The sequence below is a fragment of the Squalius cephalus genome (assembly GCF_949319135.1).
Source record: "Squalius cephalus genome assembly, chromosome: 4".
NCBI lineage: Eukaryota > Metazoa > Chordata > Actinopteri > Cypriniformes > Leuciscidae > Squalius > Squalius cephalus.
Genome location: NC_137125.1, coordinates 9,340,224 through 9,367,024, shown reverse-complemented (window position 1 = coordinate 9,367,024; position 26,801 = coordinate 9,340,224). Strand labels below are relative to the sequence as shown.

The following is a 26,801-nucleotide window of genomic DNA, read 5'->3' as shown; positions in this document are numbered from 1 at the left end:
TCTCGGTAATGAAAAATGACCAAAACCTCTCAAGTTATGAGCTCGCACTGGAGTTTTAAAAAAACATTGTAAGTTAGGCGGTAATAATTTGTTAAATGCTTTATATAAGACTATTGATGTATAATATTTTACAAGATCATCAAATTTTAGCAACTTTGACTGCGTAAACAGATTATGAGTATGTTCTAGAAAACCAACCTTGTGAATGATCCTCACAACTCTTTTCTGCAATATAATCAGAGGATTTATTGTGTTCTGGTAAGTATTTCCCCACACTTCAACACAAAAAGTAAGATATGGTAGTACCAGGGTGCAGTATAATGTACGGAGTGCATTTTCATCAAGGTATAGCTTTGCTTTATTTATAATTGAGAGGCTTTTGGAGATTTTTGTTTTTATGTATCTGACATGGGGTTTCCATGACAATTTACTGTCAATTATTACTCCCAAAAATGTATTCTCACTCACAATTTCAATTTGGATACCATCAATACTTATTCTCTGTTCAGACATTTTGTTGCAATTACCAAACATCATTACCTTAGTTTTATTTATATTCAAGGATAATTTATTTGTGTCCATCCACTTTTTTATTATCTTTAGTTCCCTGTTTACCGTATTTACAAGCTCATTATAATCGTCACTACTGTAAAATATATTCGTGTCGTCTGCAAATAGAATGAATTTCAGTACTTTGGATGTATTAAACATATCATTTATATACACATTGAACAGTTTTGGCCCCAATACTGACCCCTGGGGGACACCACAAACAATGCCAAGAGTATCTGATAAATACTGACCCATTTTTACAAACTGTGACCTCCCTGTTAAATAACTTTTTAACCAATCTCCAGCCAACCCCCTAATTCCATATCTTTCCATCTTTTTTAATAAAATTGAGTGATTAATAGTGTCAAAGGCTTTTTTTAGATCAATAAAGATACCAACTGCATACTTCTTTTGCTCCAGTGCATTAGTGACTTCTTCAATAGCTTCAGTTATTGCCATTGAGGTAGTTCTTTTGGACCTAAAACCATACTGACCATCATTAATTACATGATGTTTCTCAAGAAACTTTTCAAGTCGAGAATTGAAGAGTTTCTCTAAAGTTTTTTGAAAATTGGGGCAAAAGAGAGATTGGTCTGTAATTAGTGAAGACGTGTTTGTTATCATTTTTGAAAAGTGGAATTACTTTAGCGATTTTCATTTTACTTGGAAAGCAGCCAGTCTGGAATGACAAGTTACAAATATAAGTTAAGGGTTTTACAATATTCAGTATAACTTTTTTAATCAATGTCATGCTGATATCATGACAGTCAGTGGAGGACTTACTTTTACATTTCCACACAATATTTGTCACTTCCTGCTCATTTGTAGCTGAGAGGAAGAATGACAAAGAATTCCGTTCAATAGTTGATTTTTCGACTCCACTGTCTGGAATATCAGCGGCCAACTTAGGGCCAACATTTACAAAAAAATTATTTAACTTATTTACTACATTACTCATATTATAATCTTCACCATTTTCATCAATAAAGTGATCAGGATATGTCAACTTTGAGGATCCTTGTTTGATTAGGCTATTCAAAACATCCCAAGTTCCTTTTATATTGTTTTTATGTTCATATAGTTTTTTTTGATAATATAACCGTTTGCTTGTTCTTATAATATCAGTTAATTTATTTTTGTACTTCTTATATCTTTGTTCTGCTTCTTTTGTTTTTACTTTAATAAACAATTTATAGAGATTGTTTTTCTTTTTACAGGCATTAATTATTCCTTTCGTAATCCAGAGGCTTTTCTTATGTTTTTCCTTTATAAAATATTCTTTCACAGGGCAGTGTTTATTATGCAAGAAAATGAAGATATCTAGAAAATTACAATAAGCACTGTCCACATTAAGTTCTCTGTAAACTGAAGTCCAATCCTGGAGCGCTAAACTATTGTTTAGGGCACGAATCATGTCCTCAGTAATTTTTCGTTTAGAGATTTTTATCATAGTATCTTTCGTTTTCTTGAGATTACAGTCATACAAAGTAAAAACAGGTAAGTGGTCAGTGATATCACATATAAGTAGGCCACTGATGATTTGATTTCCCATAATGTTAGTAAAAATGTTGTCAATGATTGTGGCACTATGTGACGTTATTCTGCTCGGTTTCGTTATAGTTTGGTACAGAGACAAGCTATACATTGTGTCAGTGAAGTCGTCAACATTTTTTAGTTTGGTTGGATTTAACAAATCAATGTTAAAGTCACCACAGATAAATATGTTCTTTTGGCTCACAGTAGAAAACAGTTTACCCATCCACTCATTGAAAGTTTCTATGCTTGAACCAGGTGCCCGGTATACACAACTCATGAAGATATTTGTCTTTTTATCATTATGAATTTCCACTGTTATGCATTCAAATAAGCCATCCACAGCTATGGTCATATCAGTTGAAACATTAAATTTAACAGATTTATGAAGGTACAAACAACCCCCCCTCCTATTTAGTTTATTCTATTTGTATATCTTAATTCATAGCCATCAAGACAGAAATCAATACCTTTATCATCGTTAAACCAGGTTTCAGTAATTGCAATAATGCTAAATGGATGAGAGAAATGTTCCAAGTAATCTTTGATAGCCTCAAAATTAGTGTACATGCTTCGACTATTAAAATGTATTATTGACAGGTTATCTTCTGATTTTACACTGTTTTCATATTGTTCTTGGGTAAAATAATTGCAGTTTTTAACAATCGAAGAGAAAAAATTATTGTCAGGGTCTATCTCAGTATCTGTCTCTGTTGTGGTGTGCTCTTTATACTCACACGTTTCCAGGTCCATTTGTTGATGTTGTAGGATGTTCTGTAACATGTCTATATCAATACTTGGTGTAGTCTGTATTCTTGGTATGTTTAGCATTTTGATGATGTGAGTCACAAGCTACTTTGATACCAGGTGCTGCATCAATGTCAATACTTGTCAAGATCTTCTATCCTCTTCACCACTAAGACTTTTGCTTCCTCCGGTGTCCCATTTAGTTTGATGAAGATCTTACAGTTAGTTACGCAGGTTTGTTGAATCTTGCCTTGTTTTCTAAGTTGTCGTGCAATCCTTGCGATGTCAGCATTTTTCTTTGTCAAGTGTTCATTTATGAAAACATTTGCGCCTTTCAGTTTGCGTCCTTGCGTCAGAAGTGCTATTTTCTTTTTCCGATTGGTAAACCTCATAATGACCGCTGGTGGTCTCCCGTTCCTCGTGGGCAGTGGGTGACACGCCTCGATGTACTCCAGGTCCGTCTCTATCCCCCTGCTCTGGAGGTAGGAAGCAACCTGTTGTTCCACCGACTGTATCTCCTGGTCGCTGAGCTCCCGCTGTCCGCGGCCACCGCACGCGCATAAGAGCGCGGCCTGATCTTGATGCCGGTGATGACCACATCATTCACACGGGAGTATTGCTCCAGCTCATCCACTCGCCGCTCGAGATCCTCAATGCGCTGCTCTTTTTCCGCATTCTGGAGGCGTAGTTGTTTCACCTCCTCCAGTAGCACCAGGAGCTGCTCCTGCAGCGCTCTAACCGCAGTCACATCGCCGCACAGGGAGTGGAGAGAGAGCTTTATCTCCTCGAACTCCTCCGGTGTCGGGCCTTTCCTCGATGGGGGCATTCTGGTGATTTATACGCCAAAGTATCCAAAGATTCATTGTAGAACAATTGCCACCAATGGTCTCTACAATCAACTTAGGCTTATGATTCTTTTGGGAAACGCAGCCAAGATCAGTATGTGATAGTAACGTCTGATTGCCAAACTAATGTCATGTGGACTGTTGCTGTATGTCTTTGTAGATTGTCTGGCTGTATGGTGACAGAGGAAGGCTGTGGTTATGTGTCTTCAGCTCTGAGTTCAAACCCCTCACACCTGAGAGAGCTGGATCTGAGCTACAATCACCCAGGAGATTCAGGAGTCAAGCTGCTCACTGATAAACTGAAGGATCCAAACTACAAACTGGATAAACTCAAGTATGTAGAGCATGAAGAGTTGATTAAACAACTCTAAACACAGCATTTCAATCTTCACTTATTACTCACATTACTACATTTACAAAAGTTCTTATTGAGAATTTACAGAGGTTTAACTCTAGTTATACTACGGGGCTGTTGAATGCTTCATTCTGATTGGCTGACGAACATTATAAGGTGTGCAATTATTTACAGTAAACGCACAGGTAAAGTAGTTCTAGGCAGGTCTTGACTGCATTACAGTTCAGTTATTTCAGTTATTTCAGAGGTCCTGACAGCTTACAACAACAAAACAACCAAAACCCATAAAGAAAATATAACAAACAACAGGATATTAATCACAAACCATTTCCATGATTTTCCTGCAAAAATAAATTATTCATTTTATCCCACTCTCCCATAAAATTGCACACACAGAGTACAGACACACACACTCATACAAGTGCACAGAAATGTGTTGTCAGTGCTGCCCTGCGATTTCATCAGTAAAATAGTTTTGCAACTTATGTAGTATGTCTGAAAGGGGGACTGTGTTAGGTGAGGTCCAGTGGGGTGACGCATGTGCACATACACGACTTTTCAAGATAATTTATTTTATCCATCTATCATATGAAGGAGGGCATGCATGTTTCCACTTAAAGAGAATGAGCCTCCTGGCCAATAGTATAGTGTATTCTATGAAAAATCTTGCATTGCATCAAACTGTGCCGGGCGCATATAGAGGAAGATTGAGAAAATCTATTTTATAATCCAACTCTATTTCAAGTATAGTGAACCCCAGCTCTTGGGGTCAGGATTTAATCAATCTATTAATTCATTAATTACAGAGATTAGCCCTTTTCTGTCTAACTAAGAGAAAGAAGGGTGTCCATTTTATAATCAGGAGAAAGATTAGAAAACTGGGGAAACTGATTTTGTACCAAATGTCCGATCTATAAGAAGCGAAAAAGATGCGTTTTAGGAAGATCAAACTTTTCTGACAATTCTGAAAAGGATAAATTCTGTGATTAGACGGAGTAATTAGTGCAACACTCTGAACGAACTCTCTGCTCCTCATCACGGGGCTTCTCAAGTGCTGCGAGCAAATCACTCCGCCCAAGTAGCAGTGCTTCGCCTTCTGAGAATATAGTTCCCAGTATGTATACGGTTAGAAGATGGCTGTGTCTCATGTGACCTTGTTATTTGTACACGCTGTGACTATACAAATCACAACATAAAATAAATTTTAAAACATAAAATTAATATTTGCATTTAATCTTGTTGTGCTACTAGCCATTTGTATCTTGTATAACTATTGCAGTACTCTGATCCATGAAATGTCCTGAACAAATAAAAAAAAGAGATAAAGAAGAGGAAAAAAACAAAGCTGAGAAAACAAGATCCATAAAAAGACAAACACCAGTTAGCTCGCCCTTATACCCACCCCTGCTCTCCCTTTAAACTAACCACCAAGAATTTGCATATTTCTCTGGATACCTTGTCTTCCTATTGAATCCTTATTTAAAACCACAAACCTTAATTCCCCCAACAACACATTATAACCCCTGACCAAGAGAATATCAGAATTAGAATTAGAACTGCATATATAATTTTTTTTAATTCCTGGTTAGTCACAAATGTGGCGTATAACAACTGTTCAGGTTTTTTTCAGTCCAAAGACATTGCTTTAATAATAATTATGAATGAAAATAAAAAGTCACGTTTAGCAATTTGCAACACATGGGCACTGAGCATATAATTGTACATTAATTTGCCAACTTAAAGGGGACATTTCATGCCAAATCCACTTTTTTAGCCCTTAAATGCATTTTGTTGTATATTTGGAGTGTTTAGAAGTACAGAAAAGTTTAAATTAGTCTCTTCAGGTGCTTCGTTGATATCTTTATATTCTGTTTTGGTCATATTTTGCAACCTGTTCTGATTTTTCTATTCTCTATTACGTTTTTTGAACAATTACGTCACAGTATTTGCAGCGGAACTGCCAAATAAGGACACCTACTCCCGGCCCAACACTTCGAGCAATCCGCCATTTTGATTTCTCGCTGCGATTTTGTAGTCCAAGCTCAAGGATGCAAAAGTTACGAGAGGGTAAGTCAAAATGTTCGGTTGTTGGATGTAGTAACCCAGACGCTTCATTACACCGTCTCCCAGCATCAGAACCTCTTCGAAGTACCTGGTTGAGTTTTATTTTTCAGGGCGACAGGGCATATATTTAACTGAAAGAACGAGCAGAGAGAGAGACCCGGTCACGCGCGCTCTCTTCGGAGCCAGGAGAAAGTGTAAACAAGACTTCACCGTCTCCAAACTAGGCGCTGTATTGCTCTCTCCCTCGCACATATTAATCAAAATAAATCGACACGGTGGTAAAAGGTCGGAAGACCAAAGTTTCATGTGGAGCATTCTGAGACATTCTGAGATTACCGTGTGAATTGTGCTAAATAAGTTGCCTTATCTTCTCTGAAAAGCGTTCCGGGCATTAAGCTGACATAAAACAACACTTTAATAAAACTAAAAAACTATCCAATGATGAAATGTTTTCTGTGTTGACACAAATCTTGGATGTCCATGTCCTAACTGCTGGGATAATCACACAGCGCGCATGACATGAACTAATGACTCCTTTGAACTGATTAATTTTAATGAATGGTTAAAACAACTGATCTGTGTGAATAAAAAGTTTCTGTGCCGCTAGATAATCGTATCTCTGCTATCAAACTACAAAAATGGCCTAACGGGGTGGAGTTGAACCGAGTGTCACCTCTGCAACCTGGAGAGGGGGCAGGGTATGAAGTGTCTCATTTGCATTTAAAGAGACCGCACCAAAACGAGTTGCTCTCAGACACGCATCAGAAAAGGGGTAGAAAAGGGGCCTGTGGAGCTATAATAATGAGGAATTCAGACCCAAGCATTGCAGTTCCGCTTTATATAGACCACAAATGTATGATTTATATGTAAAAAGGAACGATTTAAAAGCATGATATGTCTCCTTTAAATGCCTGAAGAACAAGCAAGCTAGGGGCCTGGGCAGAGTTTATGTTTTATTCAACATAAAAATGAGTTTGACTATAAAGTACTGGACAGTTTTAGTGCCTACAACACAACTGAATACAGTTGTACTGAACTGAGATAGTAGTTCATTAGTTCATGGAATGCTGAGTGAATTTGACTTATTTATTATTTCTCACCTCCAGGCAATATTAATAAAGGGGCTCACACTATAGCTAAAGTTCAACTTGCTCAGTCAGCCGACTGAGCCACAGACACAGACACACACACAACAACAACAACATATTGTGCATTCCAGCATTGCAATCTTGACATCGCAGCCTGTTCATTATAGCCTTAATAAAATATTATAGTAAAATAGTCAACCAAACATAAAAAAATTACACTTACAATTTTTTTTAAGTGACAAGACAGAGAATATTACATATATACAGTACCAGTCAAAAGTTTGGAAACATTACTATTTTTAATGTTTTTGAAAGAAGTCTCTTATGCTCATCAAGCCTGCAGTTAAAAAAAACAAAACAAAAAAAACAGTAATATTATGAAATATTATTACAATTTAAAATAATGGTTCTCTTTTTTAATATATTTTAAAATGTAATTTATTTTTGTGATGCAAAGCTGAATTTTCATCAGCAAGTACTCCAGTCTTTGGTGTCTTATGATCCTTCAGAAATCATTCTAATATGATGATTTGATACTCAGTTATTATCAATGATGGAAACAGTTGTGCTGTTTAATATATTTTTTTGGAATACTTTTTTCAGGATTCATTGATGAGTAAAACGTTAACAGCATTTATTCATAAAAACAGCATTTATTCAAAATAAAAACATTTCTAACAATATAAATCGTTACCATCACCTTTTATCAATTTAACGCATCCTTGTTGAATTAAAGTACTAATTTCTTTAAAAAAAATAGTTATTGTTCCCAAACTTTTGAACGGTAGTGTATATTGTTACTAAAGATTTCTATTCTAAATAAATACAGTTCTTTTTAACTTTTTATTCATCAAATAATCCTGAAAAAAGTATCTCAGGTTATAAAAAAAATATTAAGCAGCACAACTGTTTCCAACATTAATCATAAATCAGCATATTAGAATGATTTCTGAAGGATCATAAGACACCAAAGACTGGAGTACTTGCTGATGAAAATTCAGCTTTGCATCACAAAAATAAATTACATTTTAAAGTATATTAAAAAAGAGAACTATTATTTTAAATTGTAATAATATTTCATAATATTACTTGTTTTTTTTTTTTTTTTTTAACTGCAGGCTTGATGAGCATAAGAGACTTCTTTCAAAAACATTAAAAATAGTAATGTTTCCAAACTTTTGACTGGTACTGTATATATATATATATAGCTGCGAGCAGCGATGGAGTGCCCAAGCCGGTGACACCGCCACCCAGTTAGTGTAACTAAAGGCACCAGGGTGGCGGTGCCACCGGCTTGGGCCCGTAATCGCTGCTCGCAGCTATATATATATATATATATATATTTTTTTTTTTTTTTTTTTTTTTTTTTACTTTCATTAATTACATGTAGCAACTGACTTATATTTTCTGCAGCCGAATGATGTGGAATAAAGCCAGATTGATCACTATGAACTAATTTGCAGATATATTTACCAAGACGTAAAGCTAAAACCCTAAAACCCTAAAATTTGAGCATTTAGTAAGATCGTTATCTTTTTTGGAATTAAAGAGATAAGAGCGTTTGGTGGCAAACAATTTTCTATTACTAAATAAGAGACAAACATGTATCAATTTAAAGATTATTTATTCCCTTGCAAGGAAAGGTCAGCAATCATACATTCATACAAAGTGGTTGCAGAATGTGACAATGAGAAGAGGGCATCCTTCCTTCTTTATAGTTGTGACTCCCCCAAGGTTATCTCTCTAGGATAAATGAAAATATGTCTTATCCATAACTAACACTTCGTTAGTTATCTTGAGTGGAGGCCCTCTGTCTCGGTCATGCACATCAGCCACACATTACTTTCTGTCAAGTCATGAATACAAGGTCATACACATACATGGGACTCCACATGCAATCCTTGGGGGTTTTACTACCTTAATCATCATATTTAGCCTGGCAAGCCAGACATACATCAAGATGTTAGGTCTGGCAACTCACCATTGGCAGGGCTCAATCCGAGGGGCGGGATAAACGGTTGTCTCTCAAAATCCCTCTGCACGCAATAGAATAGCGCTACAACCAATCAGAGCAACAAAGAAGGCTAGTTGGTATATTCAACTTTTGCCGTATCCAGTCGGCAATCTTCCTTTTTAAAAATGACTTAAGTGCCGTTCTTTGCACTTTTCTCAAAGAAAAGCTTAACTCCAAGTCCTCCAGTCGCCAAAGCCGATTCGAAAGACCGCTGTTCGCCAGCAGCAGCAGCAGCAGTAGCCATGTAGCAGGGAACCGCCGCAACTCTGTCGTCATTACGTTAAGCCCGCCCCGCCTACTCTATACACAATGTGATTGGCCTGACCTGAGTTTGGTTTTTCCAGCTCGAAAGCCAACGGAGAGTTGCTAGGCCACACTGGCTGCAAAATAAATTTTGCTGCCGCTAGGGTGCGTCTAGATTTCTAGGCTACATCATTTTCTAAGATTCTATGAATAAGAAAATGTGTGCATGTGTGGATGTTCGTGATGGATTTTGTCATGTCCAGCTATTAGCATCATGTTTGATATTGCTTGCATACGTACGAGCTCAGTTTACATCAGCAATGCAAGCAGCAGTGTTTGTAAGTAATTCTACTCTGCAGAAAATAAAGTGTTAATCGAATGCCATGGCAGACCTGATTTCTTGCACCATTACACGTTGGAGATGACTTCAAATTCCCTCAAGTGTTTTTTTTTTGTGGTACGATCGCAACTACAGTCCTAATAGGATGATTTCCCCTTCTTTGCTGTTTTTAATGTTTAATGCTGCACATAGCTCCTCAAGTATTATTCGCTGACTCATTTGTTCAGATTCACTTTATGTTAATTGTGGTAGATCAATGTCATGTAGTACGGTGACGCATTGCTGCCACATACATATTTTTTCCACTCAATTATGTCGTAATAACGAGATGTTATGTCGTTTTAACAACATCTTTTATCGTAATAACAAGATGTTATGCCGTTAAAATTACATATTTTTCTCGTAATAACGAGATATGTCGTTAAGACGACATATTTTCTTGGCCTTATAAGGACATGTGTAGTCATGTTCAAAATATGCCTTTATCCACATAAAATTGATAGCCTATCACGCCTTTATCACACTTCTACGTTCAAAAAGCTTAAGCAAATAGTAGCAGCCCCCAATCAGAGGCGAACCTACACTGACTGGGCCAAAATTAATCAGTGAGGCCTGTTTTTAAGATATATTTTATATAGACCTATACGTTTTTTTTATATAATATATTATATATAAGATTTATTTTTGTTAATAGGCTATATCTTCATTACTTAGAGATATAATTAAACAAATTTAGTCAAAACACATCTAACAGAACATGTTATGGGGTGGTGTGGCGCAATGGATAAGACAAATGCCTTTGGTGTGAGAGACCTGGGTTCGAATCCACTGTGAGACACCAATGTGTCCCTGAGCAAGACACTTAACCCCTAGTTGCTCCAGAGGCGTGCGACCTCTGACATATATAGCAATTGTAAGTCGCTTTGGATAAAAGCGTCAGCTAAATGAATAAATGTAAATGTAAATGTAGAACATAGCCTAAGTTGTTTATTTTTTACAACATGGTGTTCTTCTTATTTTTTTTTTTAATTAACGAAATGTCAGTCTTCATCTTTATAACAAGATACAATACAATACAAAAATCTTCAAGATACAGTAAATCTTCACATGTATAACATATTGTCACCTTAAAAAGTCCTTTGTGTGGTGGAATAAGCAATGCTATATAGAAATATATGATTAGCATCTTAATTTAAACTTTATTTTATTATTTTATTAGTTCATTAACTAATTATGCTAACTCAACTACTCTAAACACATTCTCACTCACTAAAACACATTTCGCACTGTGATGCACTTTTGCTTCAAAACGCTAAACACTGGCAGGCAAAAGTTAAACACAACTACAACACATTTGTCATCGTTTACACACAACGACACAAAATTGCTCACACTTATTTCTAATGATGTGACTAAACCAACTGTACAAAATACAAGTCAGTTCAGAGTGCCAAAATTGACTCAAAATGTTGCACTGAATGTTGATACCAAAAATGGATGAAAACAATAAAAGTGGGAGAGGAGGAAGAGTGTGTGTGTAAGAGGAGGAAGTGTGGGTGTGTAAGAGGAGGAAGAGTGTGTGTGTGTGTGTGTGTGTGTGTGTGTGTGTGTAGGAGGAGGAAGAGGAGGATGAGGAAGAGCAGGTGTGGAAGAGGAGGATGAGGAAGAGCAGGTGTGTAAGAGGATGAGGAAGATCAGGTACAATACAATACAATACAATTTTATTTGTATAGCACATTTAAAGACAACTGGCGTTGACCAAAGTGCTTAAGAAGGCCAAAAGATATACGATAACATATACAATATAAACATAAGACAAAGAAAACAGAAGACACACACATCAAGATATATTAAAATGTATTGAAAAGAAATGCATTTTCAAAGTAGATTTAAAAATTGACAAAGTTTGGGCAGATCTGATGTGAGCCGGTAAGCTATTCCATAGCTTGGGTCCAAAGGCTGCAAAAGCACAATCACCCCAAATTTTTAGTCTGGTTCGAGGGACAGATAGTAAGTCCCCCGATCTGAGTGATCTTGACTGTGTGATTGGATGAAGCAATTCAGATAAGTACTGTGGAGACTGGTTCTGTAATAAATAACAAAACTTTAAAATCAATTCTAAATTTAACCGGTAGCCAGTGAAGTGAGATCAGAACTGGTGTAATGTGTTCAAATTTATGGTTCCCTTTGAGGAGGCGTGCAGCTGCATTTTGGACTAATTGTAAACGAATGATGCATTTCTGAGAGGCACCAATAAATAATTAAAATAGTCAAATCTGGATGTTACGAATGCATGCATGGCAATCTCAAAGTGCATAGCAGACAAGAAGGGCTTAACCTTGGCTAAAAGACGGAGGTGAAAGAAACAGGACTTAACCACAGCACTTATCTGCTTATCAAATTTAAGGTTGTTATCAAACCAGACCCCCAAATTCCGAACACAGGTGGTGCTATATGGTAACAACGTTTGGAGATCAAAATCATGGGTACTACGATCATTGGGGCCAAACAAGATAATTGCAGTTTTGCTCTCATTAAGACTCAAGAAGTTACTAGAAAGCCAGAGTTTCAGTTCGTCCAGGCAGTCCAATAATGGCTTTAAAGCAAGCTTGTCATCACGCTTCAGAGGCAAGTAAATTTGAATGTCATCGGCATACAGATGGAAAGAAACCCCATGTCTAGATAGAATAGAACCCAAGGGGAACATATATAGATTAAATAGTTCCGGGCCAAGAATAGAACCCTGAGGGACACCAGACCCCAATTTCATTTTGGACGAACACTGTTGCCCGATACGGACAGAGTAACTCCTATTAGATAAATATGAGCGGAACCATTGTAGCACCGTACCCCGAAAACCCATGCACGCTTCAAGACGAGAAATTAAAATATCAGGTGTGTATAGTGTGGTCAAGGCTGGATCTGCTTCAGGGTTTTTCTCTTCTCCTGCAGAGATGACAGTGTCTGTGATGTGAATAAAGTCCTCAGACTGAACCCAACATGTAGACATGATGCTGAAGCAGTATCACTCTCTCTCACTGACCGTGATTCTGCAGTTGCACAACTCTTCTGAGTGACTGGAACATGCTTTTCATCTACAGTTTTTTACTCTGACCTCTTTGGCTTTTGCCGTTGGGTCACTGTATGTTCACAGAACACTTAATATACAGACATTTGATACTATACAATATCCAGTACACTAATATACTTGCAGTGCATACAGTATTTATTCACCTTACTACTGTACGTTGTCTTTACTTTTTTACGTAATTGCAAAATGTATTTTGTTACAATATACTTTTTCCGGTAACTGCATGCTCTGGATTCTGTGTTCTCCACTTCTCTCTGTAGAGTCTAATGAATGATCTGTAGTGTTTATAATATTGACTGATGTGTGTAAGATCTGAGAGCATTGTGTGATTTTGAGCAGATAAAATGGTTTTGAGGCGATTGTGTGATTTTGCCGGGAGAGTCAGAGGTTCTCTGAATGTGGCTTGAAAATGTGGTTTTGTGTTTAAGGTTTTGAGAAAGTGAGTGATGGTTTCAAGAAATGTGTTTTAGCAATTCAGAAAAACAAAAAAAGAAGAGATGGTCGGTTCACATGCCGCTTGAACTGAGGCGCTACAGCGATCTGTCACATTTACAAGAGACAAAACACTGTTTATTGTTTGAAGTTCGTAATAAAATTGACAGAATCTGAGAGCTGAAAATTTGGTTCATATCAAAAGTAACCGTCGTCATTAGTGTCCTCTTTGCTTCACGAGTGTGTGCGTGTGTGAGTGTGTGTCTGTGTGTGTGAGAGTGAGAGAGATAGTTTGTGTGTGTGTGAGAGAGAAAGAGAGAGAGAGTGTGTGTGTGTGTGTGTGTGTGTGTGTGTGTGTGTGTGTGTGTGTGTGTGTGTGTGTGTGTGTGTGTGTTTGTGAGTGAGAGAGAGAGAGAGAGAGAGAGAGAGAGAGAGTGTGTGTGTGTGTGTGTGTGTGTGTTTGTGAGTGAGAGAGAGAGAGAGAGAGAGAGAGAGAGAGAGAGAGAGAGAGAGAGAGTGTGTGTGTCTGAGAGAGTGTGTGTGTGAGTGTTTACTGATTAACTGTCACTATGTGTTTTGTAGTGTGGATCATGGAGGAGAGATCAGGATTACAGCAGGACTACACAAATGTACGTCTACACACACACTCTCTCGGTAACCCTTCCTTTTACAGTCCCCTAATTACTAGGTATTTACCTGGTAAATATATGGTAAGTTATAGTTGGTTATTGGTAATTACCACAGGTAACAAGTATGTAAATGCAGAGAAACTACAAACTAATTACTAGGTATTTACCTGGTAAGCATATGGTAAATTATAGTATTTTAGTGTGTAATATTTTAGTGATTAGTATGCAATTACAGAGAAACTACCAGGGGAAAAAAACACCACTGTTAAATATCAACTCAACAAAGTACTGTGTACTTGTTACCTGTTTAGGTTGGTAATAACTCAGATTTAATTGTGTACTTCCTCAGAATGTAGGCAGACAATTTTTAGAAACACCTCCAGTATTACCCATCAATTCAAGTTAGATGTGTAGTTATCCTAGGGTTATTTGGTGACAGTCCATGTTTATTTATTACTTTCTTGAAATTAAGACGGTAGTTTCCAATAAATTACCTTGTCTTACATAGTTGTTGTTCATTGCTACACCCATTTATAGAGGGTTTATCAAATAATTTACCTTACACTTACCTGGTAACTACCCCGCAGGAACAGTTTTCCCTAATGTCATGGCACATCTTAAATACTGGGTATGTTCTTGCAGATGTTTTTACAATTTACTCAGTAAGTAAAGTGCAACTGTACTGTAAAAGGAAGCCTTGTTTATTTCCATGGTATTACCGGAATTATACCATATAACCTGATCATTCCCTTTTCCATAGTCACATTTTTTTACCTTGTATGTCCTGCAACGTTACCAAGGAAAACATGACAATTTACTCAGTAAGTAAAGTGCAACTGTACCGTAAAAGGAAGCCTTTTTATTTCCATGGAACTGTAGCGATTACAGATTATTGGGTAAAATCCCAGTAATTCCATGGAAATAAAAAGGCTTCCTTTTATAGTACAGTTGCACTTTACTTACTGAGAATGTTCAACGTGATCTCATGAGAATACGTGTGTATTTTTAAGTAAAGTGTAATTCTACCATACGTACATTTACTTACGTTTTATACACACAGAAACGTATAATACTGACGTATTTACAGCACTAAAATGTAAAATGTTTACATATTAACAGCACAAAAACGATTAGCCTACATGCAGTTAAACAAGAATACACTTTAAAACGTACTCGGTTACTAACGTAACCTCGGTTCTCTCTAGAAGAGGGAACGAGTACTGCGTTGAAAACGCTACGGGAAAAGTCTCTTTTCACGAAACACTGAAGCAAAAATTATCCTTTAATTTTTCATATATGTAAAACGCGTTGCGGCAGCAGCAGACAGCTGAAGCAAGACGGCTTGTCTGCTCATTGGCTGCTCTGCGGCAACTGCATAAGCCTATCGAGCGCAGGCTGATGCAACATCAGACCAATGAGGGCGCTTCGCGCCCTCCTCGCCACTTCCCGCCGAGACGGGCGTGGCTTACCTCTATAAAAGGAGCTTGAGAAGGCTGATTCACTTGATTTTGATCGCCGAAGCGAACCAGAGTGAACCAAACGCACGGCAAGGGAACGCAGTACTCGTTCCCTCTTCTAGAGAGAACCGAGGTTACGTTAGTAACCGAGTACGTTCTCTTACGAGAGTTCTCTCGTACTGCGTTGAAAACGCTACGGGAACCCCTTGCAAAACGCCGTGCGTGCTGGGATAAGAACACTGATCACCGAAAGCTATTTCAGGCATACAGTGCATAATCACCAGATAGACTCACACAGAGTCAGGGAATAAGGGGGGGGAGCCTTAATTCCCTATATTGTAGCGTCCGCAGGCTTAACATGACCTCACAGGGAGAGTCTAAAGACAGGAGGGGTTTCCTCCGTCCTTATATAGACATGTCCACAGACGCGAATATGACATCACATAGCCAGGGTAGGGAGCCTGCACTAATGTGGGAAAACGTGGGTCTTACACAGTTCTGCCCAGTATAGTCGGTAGCGCATTGCGCCTGTAATTAGATTACACCGACAAAAGCTTAGCCTGTAAGGCGGGAACCTCTAGGTTATAAAACCTGATAAATGTAGACGGAGAGGCCCAGCCTGCCGCCGTACATATATCCTGTAAGGAAATCCCACTGGACCAAGCCCACGAGGAGGCAACGCCTCTCGTAGAGTGCGCTCTGACTCCCAACGGGCATTGAATGCCCTTGGCAGTATAAGCCAGCGCTATGGCGTCAACTATCCATCTGGATAGACTTTGTTTCGAAACAGCCGTTCCTTTGGAACGTCCGCTGAACGAGACAAAGAGCTGCTCTGTCTGTCTAAAGGCAGCAGAGCGGGACATATAAGTTCTTAAAGCCCTAACAGGGCAAAGAAAACTCGAGTCCCCTTCCTCACTCGACGCCGGCAGGGCAGCCAGGGAAATGACCTGAGCCCGAAAAGGCGTGTTGAGGGATTTCGGCACATAGCCGTGCTTAGGTTTGAGTATGACTTTAGAGTCATTAGGACCAAACTCCAAGCATGTCGGGCTCACGGAGAGCGCGTGCAGATCGCCTATGCGCTTCACTGAAGCGAGAGCCATCAAAAACACTGTTTTGAAAGACAAATGTTTGAGGCTGATTGACTGGATAGGCTCGAAAGGGGCACCTTTCATGGCCGCCAGGACCGTAGAAAGGTCCCACATAGGGACTGACGGAGGTCTGGGTGGATTCAGTCTCCTAGCTCCCCTGAGGAAGCGGATGACTAAATCATTCCTTCCTAGTGACTGACCCAGCGTTGAACCGGAGAACGCTGAAATAGCCGCCACATACACTTTGAGCGTGGAAGGGGATCTGCCCTTATCCAACAGCTCTTGTAGGAAGGAGAGAACCTCCGTTACCTCACATTCGAGGGGTGAAAGGCTCCGAGTTGTACACCAGCCGGAGAAAACCGACCACTTTGAAGCATAGAGTCGCCTGGTCGACGGCGCTCTAGCCTCCGTGATGGTATTCATGACTCCCTCTGCGAGACCAACGGGTATCCGTTGAGCGCCCACACATGAAGGGACCATAGTTCCGGGTGTGGGTGCCAGATCGAGCCCCTGGCCTGCGAGAGGAGATCTCTCCTCAACGGCACTGGCCATGGAGCGATGTCTGCTAACTGCATCAGAACTGGGAACCATGCCTGGTTCTTCCAGAACGGTGCTACAAGCAGCACTGGGCATTTCGTTTTCCTGACCCGTTCCAACACCTGAGGCAGGAGGGAGACGGGGGGAAAAGCGTATAGCGGGCAGCGCGGCCACTTTTGGGACAGCGCGCTGTCGTTCTTTGAAAAGAATGCGGGGCAGTGAGCGTTTTCGCGGGACGCGAATAGGTCCACCTCCGCTTTGCCGAATCTCTCCCACAACAGCCGGACTGTTTGTGGGTGTAGAGACCATTCGCCCATAGGAACGTTGTTCCTGGACAGTCTGTCCGGGCCCACATTCAGCAGCCCGGGCACATGTACTGCTCTCAGCGAGCGCAGGTTGTGCTGAGCCCATAGCAGGAGGCGTTTCGCCAGCCTGTACAGGGGTATGGAATTCAGACCGCCCTGGCGATTTATGTAGGACACCACTGCCATGTTGTCCGAACGGACTATGACGTGTTGGTCCTTGATGTGGGGACAAAAACGCGTCAGCGCGTTGTGCACTGCCAGCATTTCTAGGCAGTTTATGTGTTGGAGCTTTTCCCGTTCCGACCATAGGCCGAAGGACGGTCTGCCCTCGAGCAGCGCTCCCCATCCCGAGGTGGATGCGTCCGTAGACACCATCCTCACCCTTGAGGAAGTCCCCAGGCTTACACCTGATTGGTACCAGTCGTTCGCCATCCAAGGCACCAGGGCTGTGACACAGTCCTGATCGACCTTGAGGCGTAAATAACCGGACACCCACGCTCTGCGCGGAACCCGCGCTTTCAACCAGAACTGCAGCGGGCGCATGCGGAGCAAGCCCAGCCGGAGAACTGACGATGCTGAGGCCATGAGACCCAGCATCCTTTGAAATTTTCTGAGCGGGGTGAAAGCGCCGCGGCGGAAAGACATCGCCGCGCGCTGAATGTTCAGCACGCGCTGTGGCGACAGCCGCGCTGTCATAGACTGTGAGTCCAGAACTATACCCAGAAACGGAATCGTTTGGCTGGGGTTCAGTGAACTCTTCGCCCAATTGACCGTGATACCAAGATTCTCGAGGTGATCGAGTAAAATGGCTCTGTGCTCTATGAGCTGAGATCGTGATTGGGCTAGGATCAACCAGTCGTCCAAATAGTTCAGCACTCGCATGCCTCTGAGTCTGAGAGGAGCGAGCGCTGCGTCCATGCATTTCGTAAATGTACGAGGTGCCAGGGACAAGCCGAAAGGCAGGACTGTATACTGGTATGTCTGACCCTCGAAGGCGAATCAAGAATCGCCTGTGATGTGACGCTATCTGTATTTGAAAATACGCGTCCTTCAGATCTATCGACATGAACCAGTCTTCTCGGCGAACATGCGCGAGAATTTTGCTGGTTGTGAGCATTTTGAAACGGCGTTTCACTAATACTCTGTTCAGTCGTCTTAGATCCAGAATGGGTCTGATACCGCCGTCCTTTTTGGGGACTAGAAAGTATCTGCTGTATATCCCCTGTTCGCTTTGAACTCGGGGAACAAGCTCTATCGCCCCTTTGCTTATCAGTTTTGATATTTCGGCGCGAAGTAGGTGTGCTACATTCAGCGGAACCGAAGTTTCGACGCGCGCTGTGAAGCGCGGAGGGCGTCGACAAAACTGTAGCGAGAAGCCTCTCTTTATAATGCCTAAGACCCAGTCCGAAACCCCTGGAAGCGCTGCCCATGCATCTGCATGGTTGGCTAAGGGCCGGATACAGAGCGCGCTCTGTTCGCCGTGCGACAGAGGTGCTATGGGGCTCACAAACATAGGCGTTATGCCTGCGGCATTTGAGGCGGGGGGCGCGCTTAATACAGCGGGCGGAGCGCTCGCCCTCGACCTTACAACAGTGTTTGGCTGAGTGAGGGGGGGCTGCGCGAGTCCCGTGGGACTCATATGTGCGAGTAGATGTGGGCTGTGAGCGGGCACATTTACTGCTTGGGGCGCGCTGCTTGTGTAAGCAGCGCGCGCGCTCACATGTCTCGTTTTTACAGAGAGCCTGTGATCTGATAGACATAGTGTTCGTGGGCACTGAGTAGTGGGCACTTTTACTATGTGGGGAGCGCAATCGACCTGAGTCGATTTTATTTGCGCGAGCCCTAAGTGCAGGGCTGTGCTTGTGTGTAGGGATGGGCACTGAGAAGTGGGCATCGACACTACATTTATAGCACCATCGGCCGTGGCCGGGACACCAGAAATACCGTGAGTAAGTGTGGGCGCGGGAGAGCGGGCACAGTTACTGCAATGAGTGCACTGTCTGTCTGAGCAGAGTGAATGCACACAGGTTTCGTCTTTACAGAAACCACAAGGCATGCAGAACATAGTGTTTGTGGGCACTAGGCAGTGGGCACGTTCACTATGTTGCGTGCGTGATCGACCCGAGTCGAATATATGAGCGCGGGCCCTGTGTGAAGGGCTGTGCTAGTGTGTAGGGATGGGCACTAGCAGTGGGCATCTTCTCTACACATATAGCATCATCGGCCGTGCTCGTGGGCAGCAAAAAAAACACGTCTGCAGTTGCCTCTCGGGGAACAAACAGAGTGATTTGCATTCAGCGGCATAAATATTTTCTGCCGGCCGGCCTGGGGATCGAACCTCCGATCCCCCGCGCGCAAGTCTAAGAATCTACCACTGGACCACAGTGAAGATACATTAACAAAGTCAGCGCGAGTATTATCCGCACTGGCGTTTGCTTGCAGGCATGTACCACGTGCTTGTGGGCAGCAAAAAACACGTCTGCAGTTGCCTCTCGGGGAACAAACAGAGTGATTTGCATTCGGCGGCATAAATATTTTCTGCCGGCCGGCCTGGGGTTCGAACCTCCGATCACCCGCGCGCAAGTCTAAGAATCTACCACTGGACCACAGTGCAGATACATAGACAAAGTCAGCGCGAGTATTATCCACACTGGCGTTTGCTTGCAGGCATGTACCACGTGCTCGTGGCCAGCAAAAAACACGTCTGCAGTTGCCTTCAGGGGACTTACAGAGCAAAGCATTGGCGGCATGAATATATATGCCGCTAGACCGGGATCCGAACCCCGGTCTCCCGCGTGGAGAACCTATAATTCCACCACTGAGCCACAGGGGGATACAGGCTTTGAAAGCGGCGTCAACATGTATTCTTCGGCGTTTGCTGGCAGGCAAGCGTGTAACAGACTCACTTGCTGCAATAATATTTCCAGTCGCCGAACAGGGAACTGAGAAATGTGAGAGAAAAGAGGTCAGACCGACCAACGGTGGGACTAAGAACACTCTTTTCTCCTTCGCCGGTGAATGACGCGTGCAGAGGCAGGGTAGCTTTTCTTGTAACGTAAAGAAAAACTAATCCCGCCCTCCGCTTCCAGGAAGGGCAGCCTCGGAAGGATGCCCGGTGAGTCCTCAGAGTCACCGTAGGCAATTGGCTCGGAGTGAAGGCGTTCGCCGTCAGCGAGCGCGAGCGCTGCATGAGAAGGCATCTTGAAAAAGACGCAGCTCTTTTAGGGGTGTGTGTTGCAAAGCGAACACACACACACACACACAAACACAAGAACAAGAATGTAAAGGATATGGCGTCGGAAAGCGCAGCAGGTACGGCGGTAGAAGGCGGCGTTGGCCAGCGGCTTCAAGGGCTCGTCCCGCTGAAGTGCTTGCATCAGACGACGCGTGCTTCCTCGTGATCCAGCTATGCGTGCGCTTCGCTGAAGAGATTAAAATCAAGTGAATCAGCCTTCTCGAGCTCCTTTTATAGAGGTAAGCCACGCCCGTCTCGGCGGGAAGTGGCGAGGAGGGCGCGAAGCGCCCTCATTGGTCTGATGTTGCATCAGCCTGCGCTCGATAGGCTTATGCAGTTGCCGCAGAGCAGCCAATGAGCAGACAAGCCGTCTTGCTTCAGCTGTCTGCTGCTGCCGCAACGCGTTTTACATTGAAGCAAAAATTATCCTTTAATTTTTCATATGTGTTTCGTGAAAAGAGACTTTTCCCGTAGCGTTTTCAACGCAGTACGAGAGAACTCTCGTAAGAGAACCTTAAAAATACCTTATTTAATCGTTTAACCATTTTAATATTTAGTTTATTTGCAGTGAGACACAAAATGTGTTTTCTCCAATAGGACAATAATACACCAAAACCCAACATAAATTCGCAAAAGACATCAATTTTATTATACTTGATATAATCCAAATCTTTAGAATCCATACGTTTGCAAGAAAGAGATCCAAATTCAGCCCTTTATCCAGTGAGTGATCTTCATCTCCATTTCACAGGCTATCACAGCAGCGCAGTCCGTAACTGTCAAATCCCGCGCTCGCTCGTGATTGTCGCTACTCGATCCGTACCGGAAACACGATCTGTTCTGCGCATGTGCGAGAACGCGACTCCTTCCTGTCTGATGTCGAAACCATTTACGGCAGTTGTTGCTCGACACTACACGATCCGTATCGTAACTGAAGCCCCTTAACTGACTTTTATTACTTTTATTTATCCTTTGTCATTTTATTTATTGTTTATTTATTTTATTTTAACTGTAATTTATTTTCTTCTCCCTAAAGTTGTGTGTTATTCTACGTGCTCCGTTTCCTGTTAACACTCATATTTTTGTCAATTCTGCATAAGCCAGTTATTGTTGTAAATTTTACATCTAAAAAAAAAAAAAAACGATCCGTATCGGAAATAGTTATTTACTAGTGATTATCTTAACACACACACACACACACACACACACACACACACACAAACACACACACACACACACATATATATATACAGTGCAATGCATAAGTGAATACACCCATGCTAAAGTTGACTAAAAAGAGGAATAAAAAATCATATTTTGGAAATTGAACTTAATGCCTTAATTTAAAAAATTAGGAAAAATCATATATATATATATATATATATATATATATATATATATATATATATATATATATATATACATACATACAAGGTTACATTAAATTGATTCAATTAAATAAATGGAGAAATAGTTTACGTATGGGAAATACAGATGTGCATTAAGTGTGGGCATTATGATGGTTGTAGTGTGCGATCAGCCTCTGCAGAAGTAATATTGTAATATATTGTAATATTTACAATATTACTACATGTAATATTTCATTTGGTAAAGGTTTGTTCTACTTATTTCAGCATACTTTAACAAATGTCTGCACTCAAGAAAACACAGAAACACACAGGATAAAATTATTTATTTATTTATTAATAAATGAATTCATCCATAGTATACCTACCTCCATCCATCTATCATCCATCCCTCCATCTATCTATCTCTCCATCTATCTCTCCCTCCATCTATCAATCCATCTATCTACCCCTCCATCTATCTACCCCTCCATCTATCTCTCCCTCCATCTATCTATCACTCCATCTATCTCTCCCTCCATCTATCTATCACTATCTATCTATCACTCCATCTATCTCTCCCTATATCTATATCCATCCATCCATCCCTCCCTTCTTCCTTCCTCCTCCCCTCCCTCCCTCTCTCCTATATCCCTCCTATATCCCTCCTCCCTCCCTCTCTCCTCCATCCCTCCTCCCTCCCTCTCTCCTCCATCCCTCCTCCCTCCATCTCTAAGGAAAAAAGAAAACGTCTGAAAGAGTTGAAGTTCAAAGTAAATAGAAAAATATCATATTACTATCTGATATCTGACAGGTTTAACTACATTAAAGTCACGTATTAATACCCAGATATGGGAGCTGAACAAATACAGTTAAAATAACTTGATATTTTAAACAAATTTGTCCATTTAGCACATGAGGTTGTACCAGTCAGTCAGTTCTCTTCTATTTTTCATTATACGATCTTCCGGTTCTTATACCCCCGGTTTCACACAGACAAGGCCCAGAGAGTAAAATGCATATTTGAGTTGTTTTAACTGAAAGCAACACCGTGACTGATACATCTTAAAATATGCCAGTGCCATTTTTTGTCTCAAGATACACACCAGTAATGTTTATTTTTCTAAGGCATGTTTATAAAAGCTGGGTGTAACGATACCCTCATTTCACGATTTGATACATATCACGATACTGAACTCACGATACGATATTATTGCGATACTCCCAAGAAATATTATAAAAGGTTAACACAAAATGCACTGTTGATTAAAATCCTAACTTTGATATTACATTGTGGGTTTAAATGAATAGGCTTGGACTTGGTGCTTGTAACCCAAGGACAATGGTGCCACCAGAATAAAAATATTCATGATTCTGAAGCTGAAAATACTGAATTATTTTAGACGAATATTTTTAACATTCTGGTAACATAAGACGTTTGGCATTATCAGGACCCACAAATATTCCCCATTGCATTATTATACATTATAATCAACATTATATAGTAGTTTAATGTAGTACTTAAGTTACACAAAAACTCTGAAAACATAAAACATTTTCCTCACACGGTAATTTTTATTTTGGGTGAACTATCCACGATACATATTGTCACTATCCACGATACGTATTGTTGCAGTTTTGTATTACGATATATAGTCTTATTAGTCTAAGCCTTGTCATAGTTACCTTTGATGATAAAATTCGCAGACGACCGTTTCACTTTCCAACGCTCTTCTTGATTGTCAGGCATTTCTCCTTTTAAGAGAAATTCTTGAACTTTCACATAAAATGCAAAAGAATCCATGTTTTTTTCGCACATGCAGGACAGTACAGTACAAATCGTGACTTGGATTGAGTAGTGACAATGACGTTGTCGTAAAAACATTGACGATGACAGGAAGTGGCAGAAAAACTTCGTTCTCGCACATGCGCAGTACAGATCGTGTTTCCGGTACGGATCGAGTAGCGACAGTGATGAATTCAAATTCAAAAATTGCGCCCTCAAGAAGCGTTGCGACATGTTTTACGGCAGTGATATCAAACGCTCATTGGCTCTCGGCTGTTCGTCGCAATAAATAAATTATTGTGATTACACTTGTTGTTTTTCTTCATAATTGTAGCCTATGTAGTTTTCTATCTTTGAAAATTACGTATTAATACTACTTATTAATGAGACCAGGCTGGAATGTTTTAGTTAAGTTGCAGAACACACATGGTGGTTTTCCGGTTCCGGGTCGAACATGGCGATATCATAGCGAAGCAGCTCCCCGTTAAAAGTTCAGAATTTGCCCCGTAAACCTAAAGCCTGAGTAACATAAATGATTTAAAGACGACAATATCGGGGGGCGGGTGATATGTCAAGAAGGAAAACCAGAAGGAAGGCTGGAAACGCTGAACAACGCGGGAACAAAGACGGAGAGCAAGTGGAGTTAGCATTGGAGTTAGCGGCGGAGCTACCATCCGGAACAACGCAAGTACAAGAAAAAATGTCGGATTTAGAGGCAGTCCTGCGGGAGATAAGGGAGTTTAGACGTGAGACAGCAGAAGGTCTAAACGGCATCAGAGAAGATCTTAGAAAGACAAATGACAGGATTGATGAAGCTGAAAGACGACTTGGGGACACGGAGGAGAGAGTTCTGAGCATCGAGGAAGTCACATGTGAGCTCATAAAACTCCACAGAAAGCTTGAGGAAAAACAAATCGATCAAGAAGGAAGGGCCAGAAGAGACAACATTCGTTTACATGGGATCAAAGAGGGGGTCGAAAAGGATGCAGAATCAGTGGGGGCTTTTGTGGAAGCTTTACTCAGAGAAAAGCTTGAGTTACCACCAGCGTACCAGCTCAGCCTGGAGCGAGCCCACCGATCGCTGGGACCCCGCCCATCTGATGATGCACCACCAAGATCCATTGTAGCGAAATTCTTAAGCTACAAATGTAAAGAGGACATTATCAAGAAGGTATGGGAGAAAAAAGGGTTCCTCTTTGAAGGGAAACGTGTGTATGTTGATCACGATTACGCACCGGAAGTGATGAAAAAGAGAAAGGAATATGCCGAAGCTAAGAGAGTACTGAGAGAGAACAGAATCAGATTTCAGACACCGTTTCCCGCAAAGTTTCGTGTTTTCTATGAGGGAGACACATGCCTCTATAACTCAGCAGCAGAGGCGACTAGAGACATGGTGGAAAGAGGATTTCCGGTGCGTATTGTTAAAACAGCTGTAGATCCACTGGAGAAGATTCAACGTCGGATGTGGCGCTCCAGCAGGGGTGCAGGCAGACAGGAGGACCAGGCGGAGACTTCTTCTTTGGGATACAAGGAGAAACTGCAAGCCTTTAGAAGATCTACGGAGACAGTACAAGATTAAGCCCATCAAACTACAGTGATCGGTAGCATTCTATAGGGGAATAAGATAAATTCTCTGCAGTGTATTTCAGCGTTGAATGAGTATGGTCTAGGTGAGCAATTCTTTCTTTTTTTTTTATTTCAGCCGAGGACAAGTGTGGACAAAGGGAAATTTACTTCTTTAAGTTGTATTTGGGGAATATGTTTACAGAGTTGACTGATGAAAAGGACCCAAAAGGGTCATGAGGGCCCCCTGACATACAGGGGCTATCCCTCAGAGCCTGGAGTGAGCTCAGGAAAGGTTGAAGACTGTAAAACCTCAGGTTTGGAAAACGTTTTGTTTTGTTCAAGAGTTAATTATTGTTCACAAGGTTCTTTTGTTTGTAGCATAGGGGGTAGAGACATTGAGTTTAAACAACAATGTTTTGGTAAATGACAACACGAAATAGTAAATTGAAAGTAGCCTCATATAATGTTAACGGTTTGGGTAGCCCAGTTAAAAGAAGCAAGGTAATTAGTAAAATGAAGAAAGAAGAAGTTGGGATACTCTTTTTACAGGAGACCCACTTGACGGATAAAGAGCATGAAAAGTTGAAGAGAGGGGGTTATAATCAGGAGTTTTCATCATCTTATAAGTCGGGCCGGAGAAGAGGGGTATCAATCCTGATATCAAGTAGAATTAGTTTTGAAATGTTGAAGATAATTAAAGATAAAGAGGGCAGATACGTTTTGGTGGTAGGCAGATTGGAAGGGGAATTAGTATCCTTAATGAACATATATGCCCCTCCAGGATCAGATTGGGTATTTTTTAAACATGTGTTTGATCTGTTGACAACAGAGGGAGAGGGGATGCTAATTGGAGGAGGGGATCTCAATCAGAGACTTAATGCACAGCTAGACTCATCAGGAAGAACACAGCAGAAAAATGCTATAGGCAAAAAAAATAAGAAGATAATAACATATCTGGGAATTTTGGATATTTGGAGAGAACTAAACCCAGCTAAGAGAGATTATACCTACTTTTCGGCACCACATTCGGTGTACTCAAGGACTGACTATTTTTTTATTTATGGAAGAGATAGGTACAGAATAGAAAGCTGTGATATAGGAGTGATGGACTTGTCTGATCACTGTCCAATATATTTAAATATAACTTTGGGGACAGAAAAGAAAAAAACAGTATGGAGGCTGAACTCAAGCCTGCTTAATGGACAAATGAAGGAGGAAATTGAAAAGGAGATTTGTGAATATGTGGAACAAAATGACAATGGGGAGGTTTCTCCATCAATATTGTGGGATGCGTGCAAAGAAGTTATGAGAGGGAAATTGATAGCAAGATCTGCATTTAGGAAGAAAAAGAAACAAGAAAGGCTCAAAATTCTACAAAGTGATTTGGAAAGGTTGGAAAAAGAACATAAAAACACAGTAGACAGCAAAATTATGGCTGAAATTAAAATGAAAAGAGCGGAGATAAATGAGATTTTGTCACAAGAAATTCAGAAGAAAATGATATATACAAAACAAAGATATTATGAAGCTGGGAGTAGATCTGCAAAA

At 40.9% G+C, this 26,801-nt stretch overlaps 1 protein-coding gene across 1 annotated transcript in view; it reads left to right on the top strand.

Annotated features, from left to right (window-relative positions):
* LOC307157234 (protein NLRC3-like) overlaps positions 1–26,801 on the top strand; it is a 56,162-nt gene that overhangs the window by 23,460 nt on the left and 5,901 nt on the right. Inside the window, exons 6-7 of the mRNA XM_079869081.1 lie at positions 3,838–4,011; positions 13,887–13,933. Of these exons, the coding sequence (XP_079725207.1) occupies positions 3,838–4,011; positions 13,887–13,933 (221 nt within the window). The remainder of the gene's footprint in view (positions 1–3,837; positions 4,012–13,886; positions 13,934–26,801) is intronic.